Below are 26,250 nucleotides of genomic sequence, written 5' to 3' on the forward strand. Positions count from 1 at the left end.
ATACTGACCCGATCCATCTCACTGTCCTAGACCACCAGAGATACTGACCCGATCCATCTCACTGTCCTAGACCACCAGAGATACTGACCCGATCCATCTCACTGTCCTAGACCACCAGAGATACTGACCCGATCCATCTCACTGTCCTAGACCACCAGAGATACTGACACGATCCATCTCACTGTCCTAGACCACCAGAGATACTGACCCGATCCATCTCACTGTCCTAGACCACCAGAGATACTGACAGGATCCATCTCACTGTCCTAGACCACCAGAGATACTGACCCGATCCATCTCACTGTCCTAGACCACCAGAGATACTGACAGGATCCATCTCACTGTCCTAGACCACCAGAGATACTGACCCGATCCATCTCACTGTCCTAGACCACCAGAGATACTGACCCGATCCATCTCACTGTCCTAGACCACCAGAGATACTGACCCGATCCATCTCACTGTCCTAGACCACCAGTGATACTGACCCGATCCATCTCACTGCCCTAGACCACCAGAGATACTGACCCGATCCAACTCACTGCCCTAGACCACCAGAGATACTGACCCGATCCATCTCACTGTCCTAGACCACCAGAGATACTGACCCGATCCATCTCACTGTCCTGGACCACCAGAGATACTGACATTTCGCTTTCTTGACTACAAGAGATTCTGAATTGAATATCCTCACTGCCCGGTGCCATCAGTACCAGTGACATTTACCTCTTTACTGGTCCAGACCACCAGTTATGCCGACATTAACCCCTTCATACAACAGGGGATACAAACCCTGCAGAAGACACGGACCAGTGTCCTGGTAAATCATTAGCTACAAAGGATTAGAGGGAGTGGTGGTAATTGTCACTTATATGTGTGTACAACCTGGTCTGAACTAAGCGCCAAGACATAAATACCCTGTAAGACGCCTCAGGCCGCGTTATACGTCCCGCTGCGATGCGTTATCGGCCCATATGATGTGGTTTTATGTGTGTAAGATAATATGGCAGATCTGATTGGGGCGTTAGGGGGGCATTGGTGTAATGAATGATTTGGCTAATTAGAATAGTAGATAAGGGAGGTATGTTGGCAGATGGGTGCAGGGTAGTCACCAATGTGCCCCATGTTGTACCTAATAATACACCAACTACAGTAACCAGGTGTCCAATTTGTTTGGCTCTAGAGCATTAGGCTCCTCATGTATAATCTTGGGGGGGGGGTCTGATACTTCTCACTAATGAACATCTGATGCCCCTCCACCAATTATCATGGCCCCTGAGAGAGGACATCCGATACCTACCTGCCGTAATTATACAGGAGGGAAACCGTTATCCAAATAAGTGGATGATAATAATATGTTATAAAATGTGATGATTTATTCACGTTTGCAGGTCTGTAAACAATTTACCCATTTAGGCCGAGTTCACACGTTCAGTTTTTCAGATGAAGTTTTCAAAGCCAAAAGCAAAAGTGGATAATAATAATAACTGGTAAGATATCACTGAGAGGAGCCGCGAATCCTGCTTCTTTCACTCCGCTCCTGGTTTCAACTGCATCTGAAAAACTGGGGGTCATTTACTAAGGGCCAGAATCGCGGTTTACCGACCGGTTACGCACATTTTTCGGTTTTGCGCCGATTTGCGCTGTATTGCCCCGGGATTTTGGTGCACGCGATCGGATTGTGGCGCATCGGCATTCACGCGACGGAAATCGGGGGCGTGGCCGAACGAAAACCCGACAAATTTGGAGAAACCGCCGCATTTAAAAAAAAAAAAAAGTGTTGCGGGACACGCGCTTACCTTCACCAGGTATAGGCTTGTGCATTCCGGCGGACCTCGGCGGACTTCAGCGCAGCAGCGACACCTGGTGAACGTCGGAGGAACTGCCTTAGTGAATCGCCGGAAGACCCGAATCCACCGCACAGAACGCGCCGCTGGATCGCGAATGGACCGGGTAAGTAAATCTGCCCCACTGTGTATAGCGCAGGGCGCCAGGTTCACGACTTCTGGCGCACGTTCCTTATGATTTTGGCGCCCCTGTACTGCTCCGAAATCAAGGACCACTTTTTTTTTTGGTGCACCTTTAACATGGGGCGTGTGACACACTTCTGTCGGACTTTGCTTGTTAAATCTGGTCCGGCAGAGCACCAGAGCGCCGTAATTTGTGTCGCATTATCCCTAGAGCAGCTGTGCCACAAAAGGGTCGCGTGCGACACAAATGTGGCGCAGATGCTTCTTAAATACATGAGAAAGCAGTTTGCACTAGAAAGAACGTGCAAAGTCCGACACTAAGGGCGCACGGCCCTTAGTAAAGGTGCCCCAATAAGTTTTGCCAGTTATTTGAGGTAAAATGCAGGACTTCGGCTTATACTCCAGTATATACGGTATCTAATTTCTATTTTCCCATAGATGGAAATATTAATAATAATAAATTCTATATCATAATTTTTTAAACATGTTCCCACAACTGACCACTAGAGGGAGCTCAAAGGAAAGTAACCAGTGACCGTGTCCCTTTAATTCTTTTCTCTTATCAGCCGGATCTACAGTCACCAGTGGGATCTGGTCCTTGTAGGCTCCAGGGATCTCCTACAGACTAGACAATTATACTACATACAGTATCAAGTGACAGGCAGAGCCCCTCCAGGGACAGATACTGTAAGAAAGACTCATCGTGTCATCACTCAGACTCCCCTTGAAGTGAGCAATATTAGGAAAATGCTCAAAATATAATCCCTGCATTGATGTTACAACCAGGACTAGGCATATCTGCTGCAAAGTCATTCTTAAAGGCTTCATCCCATCTCACAAAAGGGAAAATCTCCAAAATCATGTGAAAATGAGCATAAAAGAGTCATAATTGCCATGAGATGAGTCATGCTGCATGCGGGAGTATCAATTCAGAATTTTTATTGTACCTAGAAACACAGTTCTGATGTTGTATTACATTTAAGAATTTCATCTTTCAGATCGCATCAGGATTGTGGTTCTGGGAACTACAGAACCGGAGATACAAGAAGTATCCAATTACTGCTTTTCTTTACCTGTTTCTCCACAAGCCTGATGGAATCTGAAAGATGTGAATCTTTATTAGATAAAAAGCAAGTTCCTAGGTTCTATAAAACTAAAGATAGGGGCTACTGAAGTGACACTACCCCTGCAGTTAAAATGGACTCATCTCGGATAAAATATGACTCTTCTCTGCTCCTTGTCACATGACTTTGGAGGATATTTCTTTTTGTATAGGGACGGTTGAGAATTTACATTTAAAGGACATTTAATCACCTACCTGAGGGGGGTGGTAGTTTAATGGGGTAAAATGGGACAACAGTGTCCCTTTTAGTAGATATAGGTCTCCTCTTGAGACTTACATCCATTAGCCTAACTACAAGGATATGCAACTACTATCTATAGGTAAGTAGGCAACATGGTGTCACCAGAACCTGTCTAGTGTCCTGGATCAAACAACGGTACCACAAGACATGTCCACCACGCTTTTCTTACCAATTGCCTTTAAGATGTCGCTGGGGATGTTGTTTCCTGACAGCTCCATCTTCATGATGGTTTTATTAGTCTGGAGACATTCATGAAGGGCCCGACCTCCCAGAAGACCAATGTTATTCCATCGCAGGTCTGGGGAAGGTGATAGCAAATACTATAGGATTATGGGGTGTGGATATGGTTAGTTACTATAGGATTATGGGATGTGGATATGGTTAGTTACTACAGGATTATGGGATGTGGATATGGTTAGTTACTACAGGATTATGGGATGTGGCGTCCTGTATCCTCACCTAATTCTCGTAACGTGAGGTTCTGCTTCAGCGCTGTGGACAGTTCTTCTGCCCCTTTATGGCTGATCTGGTTGTTGCGGAGGTCCAGTCTTTGGAGAGATTGGTTACAGCTGAGCCCATCGCACAGAAGAGAGAATCCGTCTTCCCACATGCCGAGGTTGTTCCACTCTAAAGTCAGGCTGCAAAACATGGATTACCTTAAAGGGAATGTTCACCTCATAAACTGATCACAAATGGCTGATGGGGGGGGAATCACTTTATAATGAGAATGAAGGACCTGGATAAGCCCTGAGAGGGTGGAGGTGGGAGAGCGGCTGCAGATGTATGGTCTTACATCAGGAAGAGAGTGGAGGAGGGAGAGGGGCTGCAGATGTAGGGACTTACATCAGGAAAAGAGTGGAGGAGGGAGAGGGGCTGCAGATGTATGGTCTTACATCAGGAAGAGAGTGGAGGAGGGAGAGGGGCTGCAGACGTAGGGTCTTACATCAGGAAGAGAGTGGAGGAGGGAGAGGGGCTGCAGACGTAGGGTCTTACATCAGGAAGAGAATGGAGGAGGGAGAGGGGCTGCAGACGTAGGGTCTTACATCAGGAGGAGAGTGGAGGAGGGAGAGGGGCTACAGATGTAGGGTCTTATGTCAGGAGGAGAGTGGAGGAGGGAGAGGGGCTGCAGATGTAGGGTCTTATGTCAGGAGGAGAGTGGAGGAGGGAGAGGGGCTGCAGATGTAGGGTCTTACATCAGGAGGAGAGTGGAGGAGGGAGAGGGGCTGCAGATGTAGGGTCTTACATCAGGAGGAGAGTGGAGGAGGGAGAGGGGCTGCAGATGTAGGGTCTTACATCAGGAGGAGAGTGGAGGAGGGAGAGGGGCTGCAGATGTAGGGTCTTACATCAGGAGGAGAGTGGAAGAGGGAGAGGGGCTGCAGATGTAGGGTCTTACATCAGGAGGAGAGTGGAGGAGGGAGAGGGGCTGCAGATGTAGGGTCTTACATCAGGAGGAGAGTGGAGGAGGGAGATGGGGCTGCAGATGTAGGGTCTTACATCAGGAGGAGAGTGGAGGAGGGAGAGGGGCTGCAGATGTAGGGTCTTACATCAGGGAGAGGGTGGAGGAGGGAGAGGGGCTGCAGATGTAGGGTCTTACATCAGGGAGAGGGTGGAGGAGGGAGAGGGGCTGCAGATGTAGGGTCTTACGAGTGAAGGAGGGAAAGGGGCTGCAGATGTAGGGTTTTACATCAGGAGGAGAGTGGAGGAGGGAGATGGGGCTGCAGATGTATGGTCTTACGAGTGAAGGAGGGAAAGGGGCTGCAGATGTAGGGTCTTACATCAGGAGGAGCGTGGAGGAGGGAGAGGGGCTGCAGACGTAGGGTCTTACATCAGGAGGAAAGTGGAGGAGGGAGAGGGGCTGCAGATGTAGGGACTTACATCAGGAGGAGAGTGGAGGAGGGAGAGGGGCTGCAGATGTAGGGTCTTACATCAGGAGGAGTGAGGAGGAGGGAGAGGGGCTGCAGATGTAGGGTCTTACATCAGGAGGAGAGTGGAGGAGGGAGAGGGGCTGCAGATGTAGGGTCTTACATCAGGAGGAGAGTGGAGGAGGGAGATGGGGCTGCAGATGTAGGGTCTTACATCAGGAGGAGAGTGGAGGAGGGAGAGGGGCTGCAGATGTAGGGTCTTACATCAGGAGGAGAGTGGAGGAGGGAGATGGGGCTGCAGATGTAGGGTCTTACATCAGGAGGAAAGTGGAGGAGGGAGAGGGGCTGCAGATGTAGGGTCTTACATCAGGAGGAGAGTGGAGGAGGGAGATGGGGCTGCAGATGTATGGTCTTACATCAGGAGGAGAGTGGAGGAGGGAGAGGGGCTGCAGATGTAGGGTCTTACATCAGGAGGAGAGTGGAGGAGGGAGATGGGGCTGCAGATGTAGGGTCTTACATCAGGAGGAGAGTGGAGGAGGGAGAGGGGCTGCAGATGTATGGTCTTACATCAGGAGGAGAGTGGAGGAGGGAGATGGGGCTGCAGATGTATGGTCTTACATCAGGGAGAGGATGGAGGAGGGAGAGGGGCTGCAGATGTAGGGTCTTACATCAGGGAGAGGGTGGAGGAGGGAGAGGGGCTGCAGATGTAGGGTCTTACGAGTGAAGGAGGGAAAGGGGCTGCAGATGTAGGGTCTTACATCAGGAGGAGAGTGGAGGAGGGAGATGGGGCTGCAGATGTATGGTCTTACGAGTGAAGGAGGGAAAGGGGCTGCAGATGTAGGGTCTTACATCAGGAGGAGAGTGGAGGAGGGAGAGGGGCTGCAGACGTAGGGTCTTACATCAGGAGGAGAGTGGAGGAGGGAGAGGGGCTGCAGATGTATGGTCTTACATCAGGAGGAGAGTGGAGGAGGGAGATGGGGCTGCAGATGTATGGTCTTACGAGTGAAGGAGGGAGAGGGGCTGCAGATGTATGGTCTTACATCAGGAGGAGAGTGGAAGAGGGAGAGGGGCTGCAGATGTAGGGTCTTACATCAGGAGGAGAGTGGAGGAGGGAGATGGGGCTGCAGATGTAGGGACTTACATCAGGAGGAGAGCGGAGGAGGAAGAGGGGCTGCAGATGTAGGGTCTAACATCAGGAGGAGAGTGGAGGAGGGAGAGGGGCTGCAGATGTAGGGTCTTACATCAGGAGGAGAGTGGAGGAGGGAGAGGGGCTGCAGATGTATGGTCTTACATCAGGAGGAGAGTGGAGGAGGGAGAGGGGCTGCAGATGTAGGGTCTTACATCAGGGAGAGGGTGGAGGAGGGAGAGGGGCTGCAGATGTAGGGTCTTACGAGTGGAGGAGGGCGAGGTGCTGCAGATGTATGGTCTTACGAGTGGAGGAGGGAGAGGGGCTGCAGATGTATGGTCTTACGAGTGAAGTAGGGAAAGGGGCTGCAGATGTAGGGTCTTACATCAGGAGGAGAGTGGAGGAGGGAGAGGGGCTGCAGATGTAGGGTCTTACATCAGGAGGAGAGTGGAGGAGGGAGAGGGGCTGCAGATGTATGGTCTTACGAGTGAAGTAGGGAAAGGGGCTGCAGATGTAGGGTCTTACATCAGGAGGAGAGTGGAGGAGGGAGAGGGGCTGCAGATGTAGGGTCTTACATCAGTAGGAGAGTGGAGGAGGGAGAGGGGCTGCAGATGTAGGGTCTTACATCAGGAGGAGAGTGGAGGAGGGAGAGGGGCTGCAGATGTAGGGTCTTACATCAGGAGGAGAGTGGAGGAGGGAGATGGGGCTGCAGATGTAGGGACTTACATCAGGAGGAGAGTGGAGGAGGAAGAGGGGCTGCAGACGTAGGGTCTTACATCAGGGAGAGGGTGGAGGAGGGAGAGGGGCTGCAGATGTAGGGTCTTACGAGTGGAGGAGGGCGAGGGGCTGCAGATGTATGGTCTTACGAGTGAAGGAGGGAGAGGGGCTGCAGATGTATGGTCTTACATCAGGAGGAGAGTGGAGGAGGGAGAGGGGCTGCAGATGTAGGGTCTTACATCAGGAGGAGAGTGGAGGAGGGAGATGGGGCTGCAGATGTAGGGACTTACATCAGGAGGAGAGTGGAGGAGGAAGAGGGGCTGCAGATGTAGGGTCTTACATCAGTAGGAGAGTGGAGGAGGGAGAGGGGCTGCAGATGTAGGGTCTTACATCAGTAGGAGAGTGGAGGAGGGAGAGGGGCTGCAGATGTAGGGTCTTACATCAGGAGGAGAGTGGAGGAGGGAGAGGGGCTGCAGATGTATGGTCTTACATCAGGAGGAGAGTGGAGGAGGGAGAGGGGCTGCAGATGTAGGGTCTTACATCAGGAGGAGAGTGGAAGAGGGAGAGGGGCTGCAGATGTAGGGTCTTACATCAGGAGGAGAGTGGAGGAGGGAGATGGGGCTGCAGATGTAGGGTCTTACGAGTGGAGGAGGGCGAGGGGCTGCAGATGTATGGTCTTACATCAGGGAGAGGGTGGAGGAGGGAGAGGGGCTGCAGATGTAGGGTCTTACGAGTGGAGGAGGGCGAGGGGCTGCAGATGTATGGTCTTACGAGTGAAGTAGGGAAAGGGGCTGCAGATGTAGGGTCTTACATCAGGAGGAGAGTGGAGGAGGGAGAGGGGCTGCAGATGTAGGGTCTTACATCAGGAGGAGAGTGGAGGAGGGAGAGGGGCTGCAGACGTAGGGTCTTACATCAGGAGGAGAGTGGAAGAGGGAGAGGGGCTTCAGATGTAGGGTCTTACATCAGGAGGAGAGTGGAGGAGGGAGATGGGGCTGCAGATGTAGGGACTTACATCAGGAGGAGAGTGGAGGAGGAAGAGGGGCTGCAGACGTAGGGTCTTACATCAGGGAGAGGGTGGAGGAGGGAGAGGGGCTGCAGATGTAGGGTCTTACGAGTGGAGGAGGGCGAGGGGCTGCAGATGTATGGTCTTACGAGTGAAGGAGGGAGAGGGGCTGCAGATGTATGGTCTTACATCAGGAGGAGAGTGGAGGAGGGAGAGGGGCTGCAGATGTAGGGTCTTACATCAGGAGGAGAGTGGAGGAGGGAGATGGGGCTGCAGATGTAGGGACTTACATCAGGAGGAGAGTGGAGGAGGGAGATGGGGCTGCAGATGTAGGGACTTACATCAGGAAAAGAGTGGAGGAGGAAGAGGGGCTGCAGATGTAGGGTCTTACATCAGTAGGAGAGTGGAGGAGGGAGAGGGGCTGCAGATGTAGGGTCTTACATCAGGAGGAGAGTGGAGGAGGGAGAGGGGCTGCAGATGTATGGTCTTACATCAGGAGGAGAGTGGAGGAGGGAGAGGGGCTGCAGATGTAGGGTCTTACATCAGGGAGAGGGTGGAGGAGGGAGAGGGGCTGCAGATGTAGGGTCTTACGAGTGGAGGAGGGCGAGGGGCTGCAGATGTATGGTCTTACGAGTGGAGGAGGGAGAGGGGCTGCAGATGTATGGTCTTACGAGTGAAGTAGGGAAAGGGGCTGCAGATGTAGGGTCTTACATCAGGAGGAGAGTGGAGGAGGGAGAGGGGCTGCAGATGTAGGGTCTTACATCAGGAGGAGAGTGGAGGAGGGAGAGGGGCTGCAGACGAAGGGTCTTACATCAGGAGGAGAGTGGAAGAGGGAGAGGGGCTGCAGACGTAGGGTCTTACATCAGGAGGAGAGTGGAAGAGGGAGAGGGGCTGCACATGCAGGGTCTTACATAAGGAGGAGAGTGGAGGAGGGAGAGGGGCTGCAGATGTAGGGACTTACATCAGGAGGAGAGTGGAAGAGGGAGAGGGGCTGCAGATGTAGGGTCTTACATCAGGAGGAGAGTGGAGGAGGGAGAGGGGCTGCACATGCAGGGTCTTACATCATGAGGAGAGTGGAGGAGGGAGAGGGGCTGCAGATGTAGGGACTTACATCAGGAGGAGAGTGGAGGAGGGAGATGGGGCTGCAGAACTATGGTCTTACATCAGGAGGAGAGTGGAGGAGGGAAAGGGGCTGCAGATGTAGGGTCTTACATCAGGAGGAGAGTGGAGGAGGGAGATGGGGCTGCAGATGTATGGTCTTACGAGTGAAGGAGGGAAAGGGGCTGCAGATGTAGGGTCTTACATCAGGAGGAGAGTGGAGGAGGGAGAGGGGCTGCAGACGTAGGGTCTTACATCAGGAGGAGAGTGGAGGAGGGAGAGGGGCTGCAGATGTAGGGACTTACATCAGGAGTAGAGTGGAAGAGGGAGAGGGGCTGCAGATGTAGGGTCTTACATCATGAGGAGAGTGGAGGAGGGAGAGGGGCTGCAGATGTAGGGACTTACATCAGGAGGAGAGTGGAGGAGGGAGAGGGGCTGCAGATGTAGGGACTTACCGTATTTTCCGGACTATAAGGCGCACATAAAAGCCTTGGATTTCCTTAGAAATCCAAAGTGCGCCTTATAGTCCGGTGCGCCCTATGTATGGCGCAGGGCAGCGGACCCTACTTACATAGGTCCCCGCTACCGGAGACAGCAGATCTCCAGCGGGAACTCCAGACCACGCGGCACGAACAACTTCTGCCGCGTCGGTCTGCAGTTCCCGCTGGAGATCTGCTGTCTCCGGTAGCGGGGACCTATGTAAGTATGGTCCGCTGCCATCCTCCACCTCCCCCTCACCTTCCCCGCGTTCCGCGTCGCGTCTCCGCTCCGCGTCTCCGCTCCGCGTCTCCGCTCCGCCCCTGGACCTCCGCCACGCCCCCGACCCTGCGCCTTATAGTCCGATGCGCCTTATATATGGAATTATTACATATGTAAGGCGCATCGGACTAATGCGCCTTATATTCCGGTGCGCCTAATGGCCCGGAAAATACGGTACATCAGGAGGAGAGTGGAGGAGGGAGATGGAGCTGCAGGTTCTTACTCCTTATAACAGAAGATTCTACTCATTTACATGTATATAAAAAAAACGTGATGTCAATTTGCATAAACCTGCACATACATGGATCTCAGTATTATAACCACATATCGTGTCTTCCCTTAGACGTGGTACATGACAGACCTTATCACGGATGTGTTGTGTCTCAGGAGCTTCCCCAAGGCTTCGGCCCCTTCACCGCGGAGATTATTCCCCTGTAATGACAAAGACCCTATTACTCCAGGGCTCCCCCACAAACCAGAGGGATTCCTACCACTATCCCACTGACCTTGAGGTCCAGGTACCTGAGCACAGCGTTACTGCGGAGGCCCTGGAGGACGTGCTTCAGGCCTGTGAACACATAACGGGGCCATCACCAGGTGATGACATCAGGACACGAGTACCTACATGTGACAGTATGGGGGGTACCTACCGTCCTCACTGAGCATGCAGTCACTAAGGGCGACATGGGAGTAAGTGACGTCATTCTGCAGGAGGAGACCCAGGACCTGACACGACTCTGTGCAAAGATTTTGGGCGGATAAATCCAATTTCCCTTTTCCGGAGGAGTCTCTCATCTTCTGCAATTCCTTCAATACCGGATCCTGGGGCTCCGTCCCCTTCTCCTGGCACAACCGGATGTATAACCGTTTCAGATCATCCATCGCTCCCCGTGTTAGTGGAAAAATTCCCCGAGGCTACAATGTTACCAGCGAGGGAAGTCTGCAAAAAACAGAATATAAATAAAGGAAATCTACCATCAAAATCCATCATAATAAACCAGGGGCACTTACTCGTGACTGCGACTGTGATAATCATCTAATATTTGTTATCCGTGACCTCCTTCCTCCTAAAATGAACTTTTAAAATTATGCTAATGAGCCAGAGGGGCTTCGGGGGTGTGTTTCCGTGCTGCAGCTTCACAGGCTGTTACACTGCGCAGGAGCACTTCCCCCTCCCACTGTCTGAGATTACATCAGGCAGATGGAGCGAGATCTCCCGTAGCTCTAAATAACATTGCATTTTATTCTGGTAGATGAATCGGCTCACCCAAAAATAACTTTGAGGGAACCTGACATTCTTCATTGAGGACGCCCCATGTAATGGGACATGACTGGGATATGCAGTCAGCGGCTAAGTGACCTCTGGGACTGGCACTGATCCCCTTCTAAGTCGTCTTCTGCAGCGTCGTGGTTATTGGAAAGCATCCGATCGCCAGGATCTCAGTATGAACAGTGGTCCGCGAGTACCCCAAGGCCAGGGACGCTGCTGTACAAACGTTGCTATCGTTCTATGCACTTGCATGGGTGATCGCCTTCCCATGGAGGAGCAACCACACATGAGCTCCATATTTTCCCATGGAGTAGTAGCAGATGATTATTTTGGGTGACAGGTCCTCTCTAAAGTGTCACTTTTAGACCTAAGGAAAGGTCTGACGTGTGTACTGAATGCATATGGCCAGGGAAAGCCTTGATTGGAATGGTACCATTTCCGGAGCCACTAACAGTCTAGCAACTTTCACTATGAGGACTATGAGTATTTTGTGGGACGAACGGGTATAGTTAATGTATTAATTTTGCGTAATTTTGGGCTGAGGACTTGGATACAGCTGAATTTAGAGTAGGACAACCAGTTTGTAGGTATGGGGGGCATATGTGTACCCCAGCTGTTGCCCCTTTTATAGAATGATGCCCTGTACACACACACAGGTCGTATACGGCTAAGTGCGGCCATGCAGGAGGTAAGTGCACATTACAAAATCTATTGCAAGTCTCCAGATACATACAGATCTCCCGTGTCAAATCACTTGATGCAAAAAGTGGGCGATATAATCAGAACTTCAGCTAACATCACGTCTATAGAAGGAAAAGGTTACTGTTAAAGGGATCTGCGCCAAAGAGTATGACATCACGGCGAATTCTGCATCGCCTTTAAGTGGTGATAATGTACAACAAAGTAGTCGCCAGGTCCTGATATAGATCTATACATGATATACTATATACTAAGAATATGTAATAGCAGAAGTAACACCACACAGTAGTGATAACAGTACAATAAGAGGACTTACCTGCCACCTACCTCCTCCTTCTGCTGCCAGCTTTCAGTTTCTCCATGTACACACAACATGTAACCAGGAAGACAGTGAGAAAAAAATCTGTCATTCTCTGGGGAGTGCCACAAAAAAAAAGTTATGACACAATTACGGACGCCATATTTGCAAAGCCGCATATTACGACCGAATGTGATTTTGTCCACAAAAACATGGCCGCTCTTAGTGATGTCACTAGGAGAACTGGAGACAAATGGCCGGTGTTTTACCTCACGCTCTTGTTTTTTAAAATATTTGAGCGGCGTAGAATCTCCAGATTGACAGCACGGCCCTCCAATCAGCTGCCTGCTCCTCGCTGTGTGCGGCATAGAGGCAGGAGAGAGGAGGCGCTCGGGTGAGCGGCACTTAGAAGGATGGAGCGGGAAGAGGAGGCGGTGGAGTTTCGTAAGGCGAGTGCGGAGCTCAGGGGCGGCTGCAGGGGAGGCCATGGGATAAGCACCCAGCGAGTGTCCCCGCAACATCACTGCCATACGGTCACCTGAAATCCTATTGGATCCCGTGCAATTAAATAGTGTCCCCATTACATGTTATAGGATCGGTAGTGTCCCCATTACATGTTATAGGATCGGTAGTGTCCCCATTACATGCTATAGGATCGGTAGTCTCCCCATTACATGTTATAGGATCGGTAGTGTCCCCATTACATGTTATAGGATCGGTAGTGTCCCCATTACATGCTATAGGATCGGTAGTGTCCCCATTACATGCTATAGGATCGGTAGTGTCCCCATTACATGTTATAGGATCGGTAGTGTCCCCATTACTTGTTATAGGATCAGTAGTGTCCCCATTACATGCTATAGGATCGGTAGTGTCCCCATTACATGTTATAGGATCGGTAGTGTCCCCATTACATGTTATAGGATCAGTAGTGTCCCCATTACATGTTATAGGATCAGTAGGGTCCCCATTACATGTTATAGGATCAGTAGGGTCCCCATTACATGTTATAGGATCAGTAGTAGAGATGAGCGAACACTAAAATGCTCGGGTACTCGTTATTCGAGACGAACTTTTCCCGATGCTCGAGTGCTCGTCTCGAATAACGAACCCCATTGAAGTCAATGGGAGACTCGAGCATTTTTCAAGGGGACCAAGGCTCTGCACAGGGAAGCTTGGCCAAACACCTGGGAACCTCAGAAAAGGATGGAAACACCACGGAAATGGACAGGAAACAGCAGGGGCAGCATGCATGGATGCCTCTGAGGCTGCTTAAACGCACCATTATGCCAAAATTATGGGCAACAGCATGGCCATGACAGAGTGACAGAATGAAGCTAGATAGCATCTAAAACATGCAATAATTGACCCTGACACTATAGGGGACGGCATGCAGAGGCAGCGGCAGCAGGCTAGAGAGTGTCATGGCGACATACCCTAAATGGACTCAGGCTTCAAACCAATGGGTGGCAGAGAGGAACCAAAGGAGGTGAGCAAGAAGTGCTCAAATAATATCGGTACATGATAAAAGTTTGCCAGTATATTTTGTGGATTACACAGCAGGGTGGCGACAAAGTTAACATGGAAGCCATGAAAACAACCCAAAATTCTGCCTGACACAGCTCGTTTGATAAGGGGACCATGTATGGAGGCAGTGAACTAGTAGTAGATTAAAGGTGCTGCAGTTAAAACTATGTTAGTTGGATCTTGGCATGGAGCTGGCGCTCCGCTGCCAGGCGAGCTTTCGCCAATCCAAGCCCCTGTCTCTAGGCTACTCCCCAAACAGCACTTCTAAGAACCTTTTGTATAAGATCAAGTGTAGTAGCGTTCTTATAAGTTTAGGATATGGCGGGTGAGGGGAATGTAAACAGATGCGCAAGAAGCGCTGAAATAATATCCCTAAATGGTAAAAGTTTGCAAGTATATTTTGTGGATTACACAGCAGGGTGGCGACAAAGTTAACAACTTTGATGTGGAATCCATGAAAACAACCCAAATTTCTGCCTGACACACCTCGTTTGATAAAGGGACGATGTATGGAGGCAGCTATATGGACGACTTTTGGAGGTAGGAATGGAGACAACGTGTGGAGGCTGCTATGGAGACAATTTAATTTGGATAGTGCCTGTATGTGGCAGTCCCAAACATTTTTCAAACCAGAGGAGCAGGTAGGTGGCCCTCCAGTAAAATGGGATAGATTGAGTGCCTGTATGTGGCAGTCCCAAAAATTGTTCAAACCAGAGGAGCAGGTAGGTGGCCCTCCAGTAAAATGGAATAGATTGAGTGCCTGTATGTGGCAGTCCCAAAAATTGTTCAAACCAGAGGAGCAGGTAGGTGGCCCTGCAGTAAAATGGAATAGATTGAGTGCCTGTATGTGGCAGTCCCAAAAATGTTTCAAACCAGAGGAGCAGGTAGGTGGCCCTCCAGTAAAATGGGATAGATTGAGTGCCTGTATGTGGCAGTCCCAAAAATGTTTCAAACCAGAGGAGCAGGTAGGTGGCCCTCCAGTAAAATGGGATAGATTGAGTGCCTGTATGTGGCAGTCCCAAAAATGTTTCAAACCAGAGGAGCAGGTAGGTGGCCCTCCAGTAAAATGGAATAGATTGAGTGCCTGTATGTGGCAGTCCCAAAAATTGTTCAAACCAGAGGAGCAGGTAGGTGGCCCTCCAGTAAAATGGGATAGATTGAGTGCCTGTATGTGGCAGTCCCAAAAATGTTTCAAACCAGAGGAGCAGGTAGGTGGCCCTCCAGTAAAATGGAATAGATTGAGTGCCTGTATGTGGCAGTCCCAAAAATTCTTCAAACCAGAGGAGCAGGTAGGTGGCCCTCCAGTAAAATGGAATAGATTGAGTGCCTGTATGTGGCAGTCCCAAAAATTGTTCAAACCAGAGGACCGGGTAGGTGGCCCTCCAGAAAAATGGAATAGATTGAGTGCCTGTATGTGGCACTCACAAAAATTGTTTCAAACAGAGGACCGGGTAGGTGGCCCTCCAGAAAAATTAAATGCATGAAGTATAGCAAGAGCCAGTGGGCCCTGTCAAAAAATAGCCATTTTCCTCTGCTTTACTGTACAAAGAGGAGGAGAAGGAGGAAAATGAGGAGGAGGAGGAGGAGTGGATCAATTATTCAGGTTGAGCTTCCTTCACCTGGTGGAGATTGGAAATTCTGAGAAATCCAGCCTTTATTCATTTTAATAAGCGTCAGCCTGTCAGCGCTGTCAGTCGACAGGCGTGTACGCTTATCGGTGATGATGCCACCAGCTGCACTGAAAACCCGCTCGGACAAGACGCTAGCGGCAGGGCAGGCAAGAACCTCCAAGGCGTACAGCGCCAGTTCGTGCCACATGTCCAGCTTTGAAACCCAGTAGTTGTAGGGAGCTGTGTGATCATTTAGGACGATGGTATGGTCAGCTACGTACTCCCTCACCATCTTTCTGTAAAGATCAGCCCTACTCTGCCGAGACTGGGGACAGGTGACAGTGTCTTGCTGGGGTGACATAAAGCTGGCAAAAGCCTTGTAAAGCGTACCCTTGCCAGTGCTGGACAAGCTGCCTGCTCGCCTACTCTCCCTCGCTACTTGTCCCGCAGAACTACGCACTCTGCCGCTAGCGCTGTCAGAAGGGAAATACTGTTTCAGCTTGTGCACCAGGGCCTGCTGGTATTCATGCATTCTCACACTCCTTTCCTCTGCAGGGATGAGAGTGGCAAGATTTTGCTTGTACCGTGGGTCCAGGAGAGTGAACACCCAGTAATCGGTGCTGGAATAAATTCTTTGAACGCGAGGGTCACGGGATAGGCAGCCTAGCATGAAATCTGCCATATGCGCCAGAGTACCAACGCGTAAGAATTCACTCCCCTCACTGGCCTGACTGTCCATTTCCTCCTCCTCCAACTCCTCCAACTCCTCTTCTTCTGCCCATACACGCTGAACAGTGAAGGACTCAACAATGGTCCCCTCTTGTGTCTCGCCAACATTCTCCTCCTCTTCCTCCTCATCCTCCTCCACCTCCACCTCCTCCGATATGCGCTGAGAAACAGACCTCAGGGTGCTTTGGCTATCAACAAGGGAATATTCTTCCCCCGTCTCTTGTGACGAGCGCAAAGCTTCCGACTTCATGCTGACCAGAGAGTTTTTCAACAGGCCAAGCAGCGGGATGGTGAGGCTGATGATGGCGGCATCGCCACTGACCATCTGTGTTGACTCCTCAAAGTTACTCAGCACCTGACAGATATCAGACATCCACGTCCACTCCTCATTGTAGACTTGAGGAAGCTGACTGACCTGACTACCAGTTCTGGTGGAAGTTGACATCTGGCAGTCTACAATCGCTCTGCGCTGCTGGTAAACTCTGGATAACATGGTCAGTGTTGAATTCCACCTCGTGGGCACGTCGCACAACAGTCGGTGAGCGGGCAGTTGGAGGCGGCGCTGCGCTGCCCTGCCCTGAGAGTGGCAGCATCTGGGCTGGACTTCCTGAAATGCGCACAGATGCGGCGCACCTTCGTGAGCAAATCAGACAGATTGGGGTATGTCTTGAGGAAACGCTGCACTATCAGATTTAACACATGGGCCAGGCATGGCACATGTGTCAGTCTGCCGAGTTGCAGAGCCGCCACCAGGTTACGGCCGTTGTCACACACAACCATTCCCGGCTTGAGGTTCAGCGGTGCCAGCCACAGATCAGTCTGCGCCGTGATGCCCTGTAATAGCTCTTGGGCGGTGTGCCTTTTGTCGCCTAGGCTCAGCAGTTTGAGCACCGCCTGCTGTCGCTTAGCGACGGCACTGCTGCTGTGCCTAGAGCTACCGACTGATGGCGCCGTGCCCACGGATGGTAGTTCGGAGGAGGAGGTGGAGGAGGGGTGGGAGGAGGAGGAGGCATAGTAGGCCTGAAACACCTGGACCGAGGTAGGCCCCGCAATCCTCGGCGTCGGCAGTATATGAGCAGCCCCAGGGTCAGTCTCGGTCCCAGCCTCCACCAAGTTAACCCAATGTGCCGTCAGCGATATATAGTGGCCCTGCCCGGCAGCACTCGTCCACGTGTCCGTGGTCAGGTGGACCTTGTCAGAAACGGCGTTGGTCAGGGCACGGATGATGTTGTCTGACACGTGCTGGTGCAGGGCTGGGACGGCACATCGGGAAAAGTAGTGGCGGCTGGGGACCGAATACCGAGGGGCGGCCGCCACCATGAGGTTGCGAAAGGCCTCGGTCTCTACTAGCCTATAGGGCAGCATCTCCAGGCTAAGCAATCTGGAGATGTGCACATTAAGGGCTTGGGCGTGCGGGTGGGTTGCACTATATTTGCGTTTCCGCTCCAGCGTCTGGGGTATGGAGAGCTGAACGCTGGTGGATGCTGTGGAGGATCGTGGAGGCGACGATGGGGTTTTTGGGCCAGGGTCCTGGGCAGGGGGCTGACTAGCAGCTGACACAGGGGAAGGAGCAGTGGTGTGCACGGCCGGAGGTGAACGGGCTTGTTGCCACTGAGTGGGGTGCTTAGCATTCATATGCCTGCGCATACTGGTGGTAGTTAAGCTAGTAGTGGTGGAACCCCTGCTGAGCCTGGTTTGGCAAATGTTGCACACCACAGTCCGTCGGTCATCCGGTGTTTCCTTAAAGAACCTCCACACTTCTGAAGATCTAGCCCTCGCCGCAAGAGCCCTCACCACGGGAGCTTCACTAGTTGACAGTGGCGCTGATGCACCAGCTCTGGCCCTGCCTCTCCGTCTGGCCCCACCACTGCCTCTTCCAACCTGTTCAGGTCGAGGACTCTCCTCCGTCTCAGAAGCACTGTGTTCACCCGGCCTCTCAACCCAGCTTGGGTCTGTCACCTCATCATCCTCCGATCCCTCAGTCTGCTCCCCCCTCGGACTTCCTGCCCTGACAACAACTTCCCCACTGTCTGACAACCGTGTCTCCTCATCGTCGGACACCTCTTTACACACTTCCACTACGTCAAGAAGGTCATCATCACCCACAGACTGTGACTGGTGGAAAACCTGGGCATCGGAAAATTGCTCAGCAGCAACCGGACAAGTGGTTTGTGACTGTGGGAAGGGTCCAGAAAACAGTTCCTCAGAGTATGCCGGTTCAAATGGCAAATTTTCCTGGGAGGGGGCAGACTGGGGGGGAGGAGGCTGAGGTGCAGGAGCTGGAGGAGTGGGGATTTCGGTGACATGGGTGGACTGCGTGGAAGACTGACTGGTGGTGGACAAATTGCTCGAAGCATTGTCAGCAATCCACGACATCACCTGTTCGCACTGTTCTGGCCTCAACAGTGCTCTACCACGAGTCCCAGTAACTTCAGACATGAACCTAGGGAGTGTAGCTCTGCGGCGTTCCCCTGCTCCCTCATCAGCAGGTGGTGTCTCACCCCGCCCAGGACCACGGCCTCTGACCCCTGCAGTAGTTGGACGCCCACGTCCCCGCCCTCGTCCTCTACCCCTAGCCCTGGGGTTAAACATTTTTAAAATGAGAGTTATAACTTTTTTTTTTTTTTTACTTTTTTTTTTTTTTTTTGTGTGTTTTTTTTGTGTTTTTTGTTTTTTTTTGTGTTTTTTGTTTTTTTTTGAGTTTTTAGAACCAAACAATCCTATCCTATTGCTATGGCTATTTTCTAGCCAAGTATCAAAGGAAGCACACTACTATGCCAGATGAGATGACACTGAGTTATTGCCTAATAGAAATCCAACCCCTACTGAATTTTGCCACTTCAGCCTTTGCTATGGATATGTGCGCCACTAAGCGCAGAACACAGCGGTCGCAAGTCTCACTACAAATTGCTCAGAATTGGCAAGTACATGCACTGCAGAAACTACAGCCACCAGCAGATCAACCAGAAATCAAATATATAGAACGCTACTGTAGGCTTCAAGAAGCTATTTGTATTCTCCTATGGCTATTTTCTAGCCAAGTATCAAAGGAAGCACACTACTATGCCAGATGAGATGACACTGAGTTATTGCCTAATAGAAATCCAACCCCTACTGAATTTTCCCACTTCAGCCTTTGCTATGGATATGTGCGCCACTAAGCGCAGAACACAGCGGTCGCAAGTCTCACTACAAATTGCTCAGAATTGGCAAGTACATGCACTGCAGAAACTACAGCCACCAGCAGATCAACCAGAAATCAAATATATAGAACGCTACTGTAGGCTTCAAGAAGCTATTTGTATTCTCCTATGGCTATTTTCTAGCCAAGTATCAAAGGAAGCACACTACTATGCCAGATGAGATGACACTGAGTTATTGCCTAATAGAAATCCAACCCCTACTGAATTTTCCCACTTCGGTCTTTGCTATGGATATGTGTGCCACTAAGAGCTAAACACAACGGTAGCAAGTCCCCCTGCTAATTCCTCACAAAATGGTAAAAGATGCAAATTAAAATAAAAAAGTAGAACGTTATTGTAGCCCTAAGAAGGGCTGTTGGGTTCTTGGAGAATCACTCCTGCCTAACAGTAAGCTAATAGAACACCCTAACGCTTTCCCTGACCAGCAGCAGCTCTCTCCCTAGCGGCATCCAGACACAGAATGATCCGAGCAGCGCGGCCAGCGGCTAGTCTATCCCAGGGTCACCTGATCTGGCCAGCCAACCACTGCTATCGACGTGTAAGGGTACCACGTCATGCTGGGTGGAGTGCAGAGTCTCCTGGCTTGTGATTGGCTCTGTTTCTGGCCGCCAAAAAGCAAAACGGCGGGAGCTGCCATTTTCTCGAGCGGGCAAAGTATTCGTCCGAGCAACGAGCAGTTTCGAGTACCCTAATGCTCGACCGAGCATCAAGCTCGGACGAGCATGTTCGCTCATCTCTAATCAGTAGTGTCCCCATTACGTGATATAGAATCAGTAGTGTCCCCATTACATGCTATAGCAGTGATGGCTAACCTATGGCACTGGTGCCAGAGGTGGCACTCAGAGCCCTTTCTGTGGGCACTCAGGCCATCACCAGAGAGGACTCCAGGTATCTTCCTGCAGTCCCAGACAGCCCAGGACTTGCTGTGCACAGAGCTATTTCATAGTGACAGCTCTACCTGGGACTATTTTCTGCTTTATTGGTGCCTCAGGTGCTGGTATCAATGAAAACTGTGACAGAGAAGGGAGTATAAATCACAAATTACATTTCTGTGTTGGCACTTTGCAATAAATAATCGGGTCTTTGTTGAAGTTTGGGCACTCAGTCTCTAAAAGGTTTGCCATCACTGTGCTATAGGATCAGTAGTGTCCCCATTACGTGATATAGAATCAGTAGTGTCCTTATTACACGTTACAGGATCGGTAGTGTCCCCATTACATGTTATAGGATCGGTAGTGTCCTTATTACACGTTACAGGATCGGTAGTGTCCCCATTACATGTTATAGGATCGGTAGTGTCCTTATTACACGATACAGGATCGGTAGTGTCCCCATCACACGTTACAGGGTCGGTAGTGTCCCCATTACACGTTACAGGGTCGGTAGTGTCCCCATTACACGTTACAGGGTCGGTAGTGTCCCCATCACACGTTACAGGGTCGGTAGTGTCCCCATCACACGTTACAGGATCGGTAGTGTCCCCATCACACGTTACAGGATCGGTAGTGTCCCCATTACATGTTATAGGGTCCTCAGCAATGCGGTAGTGTCCTCACTACACGTTATAGGCTGCGGCGGCCTGTAGGGTCCACTTCCGCACCAGCCAAAGGTCCCTTCATCTTGCCTATAAAATAAAAATGTTGGAATGTTATTTTATTTCACTTCTTGTGCAGTTCCTCTTTTATTCCTCCTGGAAATGTGTAAATCCCCTGAAAACTTTGGATTTATGCCCCAGGGCATGTGACCACTTACCAGCCCCGTGATGTAGGTGACTTATCTTTAGATTGATATCAGATCGCTTGGGGTCATCAGTCCTCTATTCTCTGCTCACCAAGCAGAGCGCCATACATTGTATAGTGGCAGTGCTAGGTACTGCAGCTCAGCTTGTTCTTATAGGAGTAATGAGCCCTGAGCATCAGTCGTCGATCATTCTGATCCTTTATCAATGGCCGCTCTTTGTCTTACAGGATTTGGTGTCCAAACTACTACACCTGCACCTGGAGGAAGAGAAGAGTAAAGGTAAGACGCTGTTCCGTGTAGACGTAAGGTCATACGTGTGCTACATACATCACGTGTTGATTGTCGTGGTCTCGTGTTGCAGTGAGCGGTGACGCCTTGTTACTTCTAGCAGAGCTGCTCAGAGTATTTGTCCATGGTAAGTACAAGCTCGGAGCCGGAGGGTGTCCTAGGGTGGGGGCGTTGGATATATACAGTCTCTTCCATGTCTGGTTTGGTTTTCCAGAGGCGGCGAGCCGGGCAGCGCGCCAGGCCCTGTCTGAGGATGTGCCCACGGTGGACATAGAGCATGTGGAGAAGATTCTGCCCCAGCTGGTAGGTCACAGCACCCCCCCCCCCCCCCCCCCCGGAGTAACACATTGCGGGTTCTCTGCTCCTTGTAGTCATTTCTTCTTCCTTTCAGCTTCTGGACTTCTAAGCCTGGACGTGGAGTATCCTCCATTGATCATGCCGGAGAAGATAAAGCCGGATGTTACCATTCCCTACGGATTACACCCCCTATATAATATATAAGGTTTATGTACATTCTGCAAATACAAGTGGATATGACTTGTGTTACTCCTGTGTATCAATGTGTCAGGGGTGAAGCCTGACGCACAGATGTAATGGACATGATCTTTAATTAAGGGGTCACTCCAACAAAGACACTCATTCTGGGGACTAGGGGTTAAAGGGAACCTACCACTTGTAGTGGCAGGTTTCCGATGGAAATACCGGGCACCAGCTCAGGGTGAGCTGGTGCCGGAGCTTATTTTAGTTAGTGTTTTAAACCGCGGTATCGCGGTTTAAAACACTTTTTAAACGTTATAGCCGGCGCAGGCAGGTACGCGCTCGGCGCTTACCGTGCATGCGGCTACATAGGAAGTGAATGAGAGCCGCGTGCACGGTAAGCGCCGAGCGCGTACCTGCCTGCGCCGGCTATAAAGTTTAAAAAGTGTTTTAAACCGCAATACCTCGGTTTAAAACACTAACTAAAATAAGCTCCGGCACCAGCTCACCCTGAGCTGGTGCCCGATATTTCCATCGGAAACCTGCCACTACAAGTGGTAGGTTTCCTTTAAAGGGATCCTGTTTGCAGCAATAAGCCTATTATACCAGGGCTACTACGGAGATGGTGAGTTCAGGTTTGAAGATGGATTGAAGGGGCTGGGGAAAAAAAAGGTGCTTTTTCATATACAGCGCCACACCTGATTGTGGTTTGTGCCGGAATTGCAACTAAGCTCCATTCATCTCTATGCACCTGAGCTGCAATACCGGCACAAACCAGGGTCAAGTGTGGCGCTGTACAAGTGCAAAGTCAGACAGAAAACTGGCGCAAGGTCCTTGTGCCCCAAACGTGTCTTTTTAGATTTTCAGATGCCCAGACCTGAGCGACTGCTTGTATTAGGCTTATTGCTGATGGGTTCCCTTTAACAGGTTATTCTGGTAAAAATGACACAAGATAAGAGGATAGTTTGCTAATTGGTGGTGATCCTTTGAACCCCCTTTAAAAAGTGTCATACAGAGAACCAAATGTCTTGCACAGCCTCCTAAAAGTTAAGGGGATCATCATTCACACGTGTGCACAGTGTATCATTTGCTTGCAGTATTCCAGATCCCAGCGCTGTAAGGGTGCTTTCACACGTTGCGTTTTGGTTGTGTTTGAGCCTCTTGCCTCAGGAAGCAGCACCTACAGAAAGATAGGGGGGCGCAGCCAGCTGCTACAAAAGCAGGACCTGACACTTATAAAAACACTGGGGCAGATTTGTTAATCTGCCCACCACAGAATTTGGTCGTAATTTGCACTAAAAAGTGGTCTGTGCCACATTTATAAAGGGGTTTAGGGGGTGTTCCCTTTGGGGAGCGCGAAACAGAGAAACCAACATCAAAAGAATTAGCAACTGCTAATAGCTTGAGGGGAGATGGGGTAACCCAGCCTTAAAGGGGACCTTGGCTGTAGATGTGACCTTGTAAAACTTCAGCGATTGTCTAGTGTTGGCCCCAGAGAGATATTCAGTTACATGTGTGTGATGAAAAGGGTGAAACATTTCTATTCCAGGATTGTGGCTTCTGGGGGCGTGTCCTAACACTGCTGTGCACTGAGCTGCTCCAGAACCCACCCCTCTGTCCTGTATTATCCAACCAGATCCTGTTACAGCTTTTACTCAGCAAAATAGAGGGAGGCTGTAGAGCTGATCAATGCACAGAGCACAGAAGTGTGAGGAGCCACTCCCTTTCACTAAGGAAGTTACAATACAGAAATATGAATCCTTATATATCATATATATATATATATTTTTACCAGAAATTAGTTTTGAGAAAAATCCCTTTCAATTTTCCAGAAAATGCAAACCTTTCAAATGGGTTTGGGAATTTTTGTCAGCCAAGAGCTAATGCGCGCTCATAAGTTTCCCAGCTCCTCACCGCCAGCACCCTACATCCAGCCATAAACACACCATTACCTGTGTGTCACCTCATCACTGCCAAAGGCTACATCCCTGGAGATGTCACCTGTGTGACTTACCTTATGAGCTGGACAGCTCACTCATCACGTGTCATACACATGGAGCGCTGTGTATTCCCGCCAGCAGATGGCGACATTCCATTGTATCAGTGCAGGAGCCTCATCCCTTCTCCATCATCTGGTACAGCACAAGTCACATTCCTTCTTATATTATTTCTAGCTCCCAGACTGGTTCCTGCCTCTACTTGGACAACCTATTTAGTTCATTGGCATTTGAAGAGTCAAAATACAAAACTTATTCCCATTAACAGAAGAAAGAACAAACAGAAGAGAAAAGTAATAAAGATCCGTCCAACGTGGGGCTCGAACCCACGACCCTGAGATTAAGAGTCTCATGCTCTACCGACTGAGCTAGCCGGGCTTCCGAGCTGAAGGGTTCGCGGTAAGGCAGATCAGTCCACCCCACCCGTAGGCAAGATCCCTCGAGCACCACAGTTTGGGAGACGCTGCCGGCACCTGCATTGTATGTGCCATGGCATTGGTGGTTCAGTGGTAGAATTCTCGCCTGCCATGCGGGAGGCCCGGGTTCGATTCCCGGCCAATGCAGCGCTTCTCTTTTACGGTCTTGGTACTCGTCTCTCTGCAGATTTGGCTATGGTCATTCCATTATGGAGCTGTACCAGATACCACCCATTATACTACAATCCCCATGACCTCCCTGCCCACTCTCTGTAACATCATGTCTTGTCTTTATCTGGAAGTAAATATCCCAGTATGTGGTCCATGCCCTCTCCCTCTGCAGGTGATGTGTGACTCACATCTGTGCTCTACTCCCTCTCATGTTATCTGCACCTCAACATCTGCAGAATCTGCACTTTATTTTTTGTAGAAATTGCTCATCTAGAGTCTCTCTTTCTAGTCCATGTTGCAGCAGCCGGGCTTATTTTTATGCCCTGATGCCTCTACCATGTGCCTCTCACTAGCAGTGATCCAACCACACCTATACCACTACACAGAGGTCAGGGGCGCGTTCACACTTTGCGTTTTGCCTGCGTTTTCATTGCGTTTGAAACGCATATACAACAGCTGAGGAGGGGTGATTTGCCTAATTACATCACTGTTAACATTTCTGTTTGCAAAACGCATCGTAAACATGATGTTAACAACGCCGTTTACAATGCGTTTTGTAAACGCATGCGTTAACATTGCGTTTACAAACGTAAACGGTAATGTAATTAGGCAAATCACCTCATCTCAGCTGTTGTATATCCGTTTCAAACGCAATGAAAACGCGACCAAAACGCAACGTGTGAACGCGCCCTCAGGGTTTTCGGTCCTTCTTATCTGCACCTGATATGCTATACATGACTGACCCCACCTACCTGTTCCTATTACCCTGTACATCTGCTGCCAGAGGAAAGATCATAGGCCTCTATACACACCAGAGGGTCTGCTGGACCCTGCATAAGAATCACTGACTCCATGGTGATTATATATATATATTTTATGACATAGGGGTGTACACTGACAACACAAATTCGGATACGGACAAATTTTAGGTCATACTCGTACACTAAGGTCTAAATCGCACCACATTTATACTTGGGGCATAAAGCACTATGGTTTAGCCGGCAGCGATTCTGCTGCACATGTTCCCTGACCTAACAACGACATTACATAATAATCACCCAGCTTTCCCGAGTCTTGATAAAAGAATTTCTGTCCCCGCAAACGGCACTGACACGATCTAACCACATGTATCATTCTCTTCTGATGAATCTACCACCGGATCACAAGTTGCTTATCTCATCTCCTAGAACATACTGCTCGTCATTTGCAACTTTGGCCGCCCTTCAAAAGAATTTTATGGAGCAAATTGGGAAAGGGGGTGGGGAGGAAAAGAAAAAAAACAGCAAGCGAAAACTTTTTTATTTTCATGAGCATCTTGAGAAACACTTCCGAAAACAGAGCGAGTCCTTCAGACAGCGCGACTCCTTTCTGTCCCGAAAGTTTTCTCAAACATCCCCTCTATTCCCTTTAAACTCAATCTGTCTCCGAGTACCAGGCCGTCCCCCTTTGCGTCTGCTAAATCCATAGCCCCCTCCACCCTTTCACATCGTCCGCTCAAAGCATTTGGAAGTCATTAGGCATGAAGGAAAACATTCCCTGACTGGAGACAAAGACAGGTGTTGCTTTGATGCTGGGTCAGTTGATATTAAGCTGTGTACCTAAGGAGGGGAGTAGTGACAGTCACCAATGGAAAGGTGCGGGGCCTGTAATGGACTTTCCACATGGAGAAGTCACAATGAACAAAGCCCAAGAAGAAGAAGCCTGGAAAATTATGTGAGAGGTGATGCAAAAAATAAGATTACGAGGAACACTGAGTGCGTTTTATTCCCCCGCCGGGTATAAATGCCAACGATTGTCCCTTTTATCAGCTCCGGCATCTCATGTGTGGCTCAGACGCAACCTCACCGGGGGGAAAGCCGTGCCAACAAAGGACAATTTCAACCCGGCCAAGGAAAGCAACGGGGTGGAGGAAGCCGGGGAGTGCGG

General features: G+C 50.2%; 2 protein-coding genes and 2 non-coding genes across 5 annotated transcripts in view; 2 read left to right on the forward strand and 2 right to left on the reverse strand.

Moving 5' to 3' along the window:
- LRRC45 (leucine rich repeat containing 45) overlaps positions 1 to 12,314 on the reverse strand; it is a 27,528-nt gene extending 15,214 nt beyond the window's left edge. The window contains exons 1-6 of one of the 2 annotated variants that reach the window (XM_072112296.1): positions 12,185 to 12,314; positions 10,550 to 10,839; positions 10,406 to 10,467; positions 10,261 to 10,331; positions 3,794 to 3,972; positions 3,504 to 3,632 (exon numbers count right to left, since the gene is read on the reverse strand). In XM_072112296.1, coding sequence (XP_071968397.1) covers positions 3,504 to 3,632; positions 3,794 to 3,972; positions 10,261 to 10,331; positions 10,406 to 10,467; positions 10,550 to 10,781 — 673 coding nt within the window. In that variant the 5' untranslated portion in view covers positions 10,782 to 10,839; positions 12,185 to 12,314. The remainder of the gene's footprint in view (positions 1 to 3,503; positions 3,633 to 3,793; positions 3,973 to 10,260; positions 10,332 to 10,405; positions 10,468 to 10,549; positions 10,840 to 12,184) is intronic. The other variant, XM_072112297.1, reaches the window with a different exon arrangement.
- A 144-nt stretch (positions 12,315 to 12,458) lies between these two features.
- CENPX (centromere protein X) lies at positions 12,459 to 21,800 on the forward strand. Its single transcript, XM_072112299.1, has 5 exons — positions 12,459 to 12,615; positions 21,203 to 21,254; positions 21,337 to 21,390; positions 21,478 to 21,566; positions 21,655 to 21,800. The coding sequence occupies exons 1-5, from the start codon at positions 12,580 to 12,582 to the stop codon at positions 21,667 to 21,669; spliced, it is 246 nt and encodes an 81-aa protein (XP_071968400.1). The 5' UTR covers positions 12,459 to 12,579; the 3' UTR covers positions 21,670 to 21,800.
- Positions 21,801 to 24,042: 2,242 nt separating this feature from the next.
- Positions 24,043 to 24,115, reverse strand: TRNAK-CUU (transfer RNA lysine (anticodon CUU)). Its single transcript has one exon. It is a non-coding gene; the product is annotated as a tRNA-Lys (tRNA).
- A 114-nt stretch (positions 24,116 to 24,229) lies between these two features.
- Positions 24,230 to 24,300, forward strand: TRNAG-GCC (transfer RNA glycine (anticodon GCC)). The gene has a single exon. It is a non-coding gene; the product is annotated as a tRNA-Gly (tRNA).
- Positions 24,301 to 26,250: the final 1,950 nt, after the last annotated feature.

Source organism: Engystomops pustulosus, chromosome 6 (assembly GCF_040894005.1).
Source record: "Engystomops pustulosus chromosome 6, aEngPut4.maternal, whole genome shotgun sequence".
Classification (NCBI taxonomy): domain Eukaryota; kingdom Metazoa; phylum Chordata; class Amphibia; order Anura; family Leptodactylidae; genus Engystomops; species Engystomops pustulosus.

Excerpts from the sequence above, each read along its gene's own strand:
- CENPX (XM_072112299.1), top strand. The coding sequence starts at position 12,580 with ATGGAGCGGGAAGAGGAGGCGGTGGAGTTTCGTAAG. Across the intron at positions 21,255-21,336 it reads GGAGGAAGAGAAGAGTAAAG|TGAGCGGTGACGCCTTGTTA; the intron begins GTAAGACGCTGT and ends CTCGTGTTGCAG. Across the intron at positions 21,391-21,477 it reads GCTCAGAGTATTTGTCCATG|AGGCGGCGAGCCGGGCAGCG; the intron begins GTAAGTACAAGC and ends TTGGTTTTCCAG.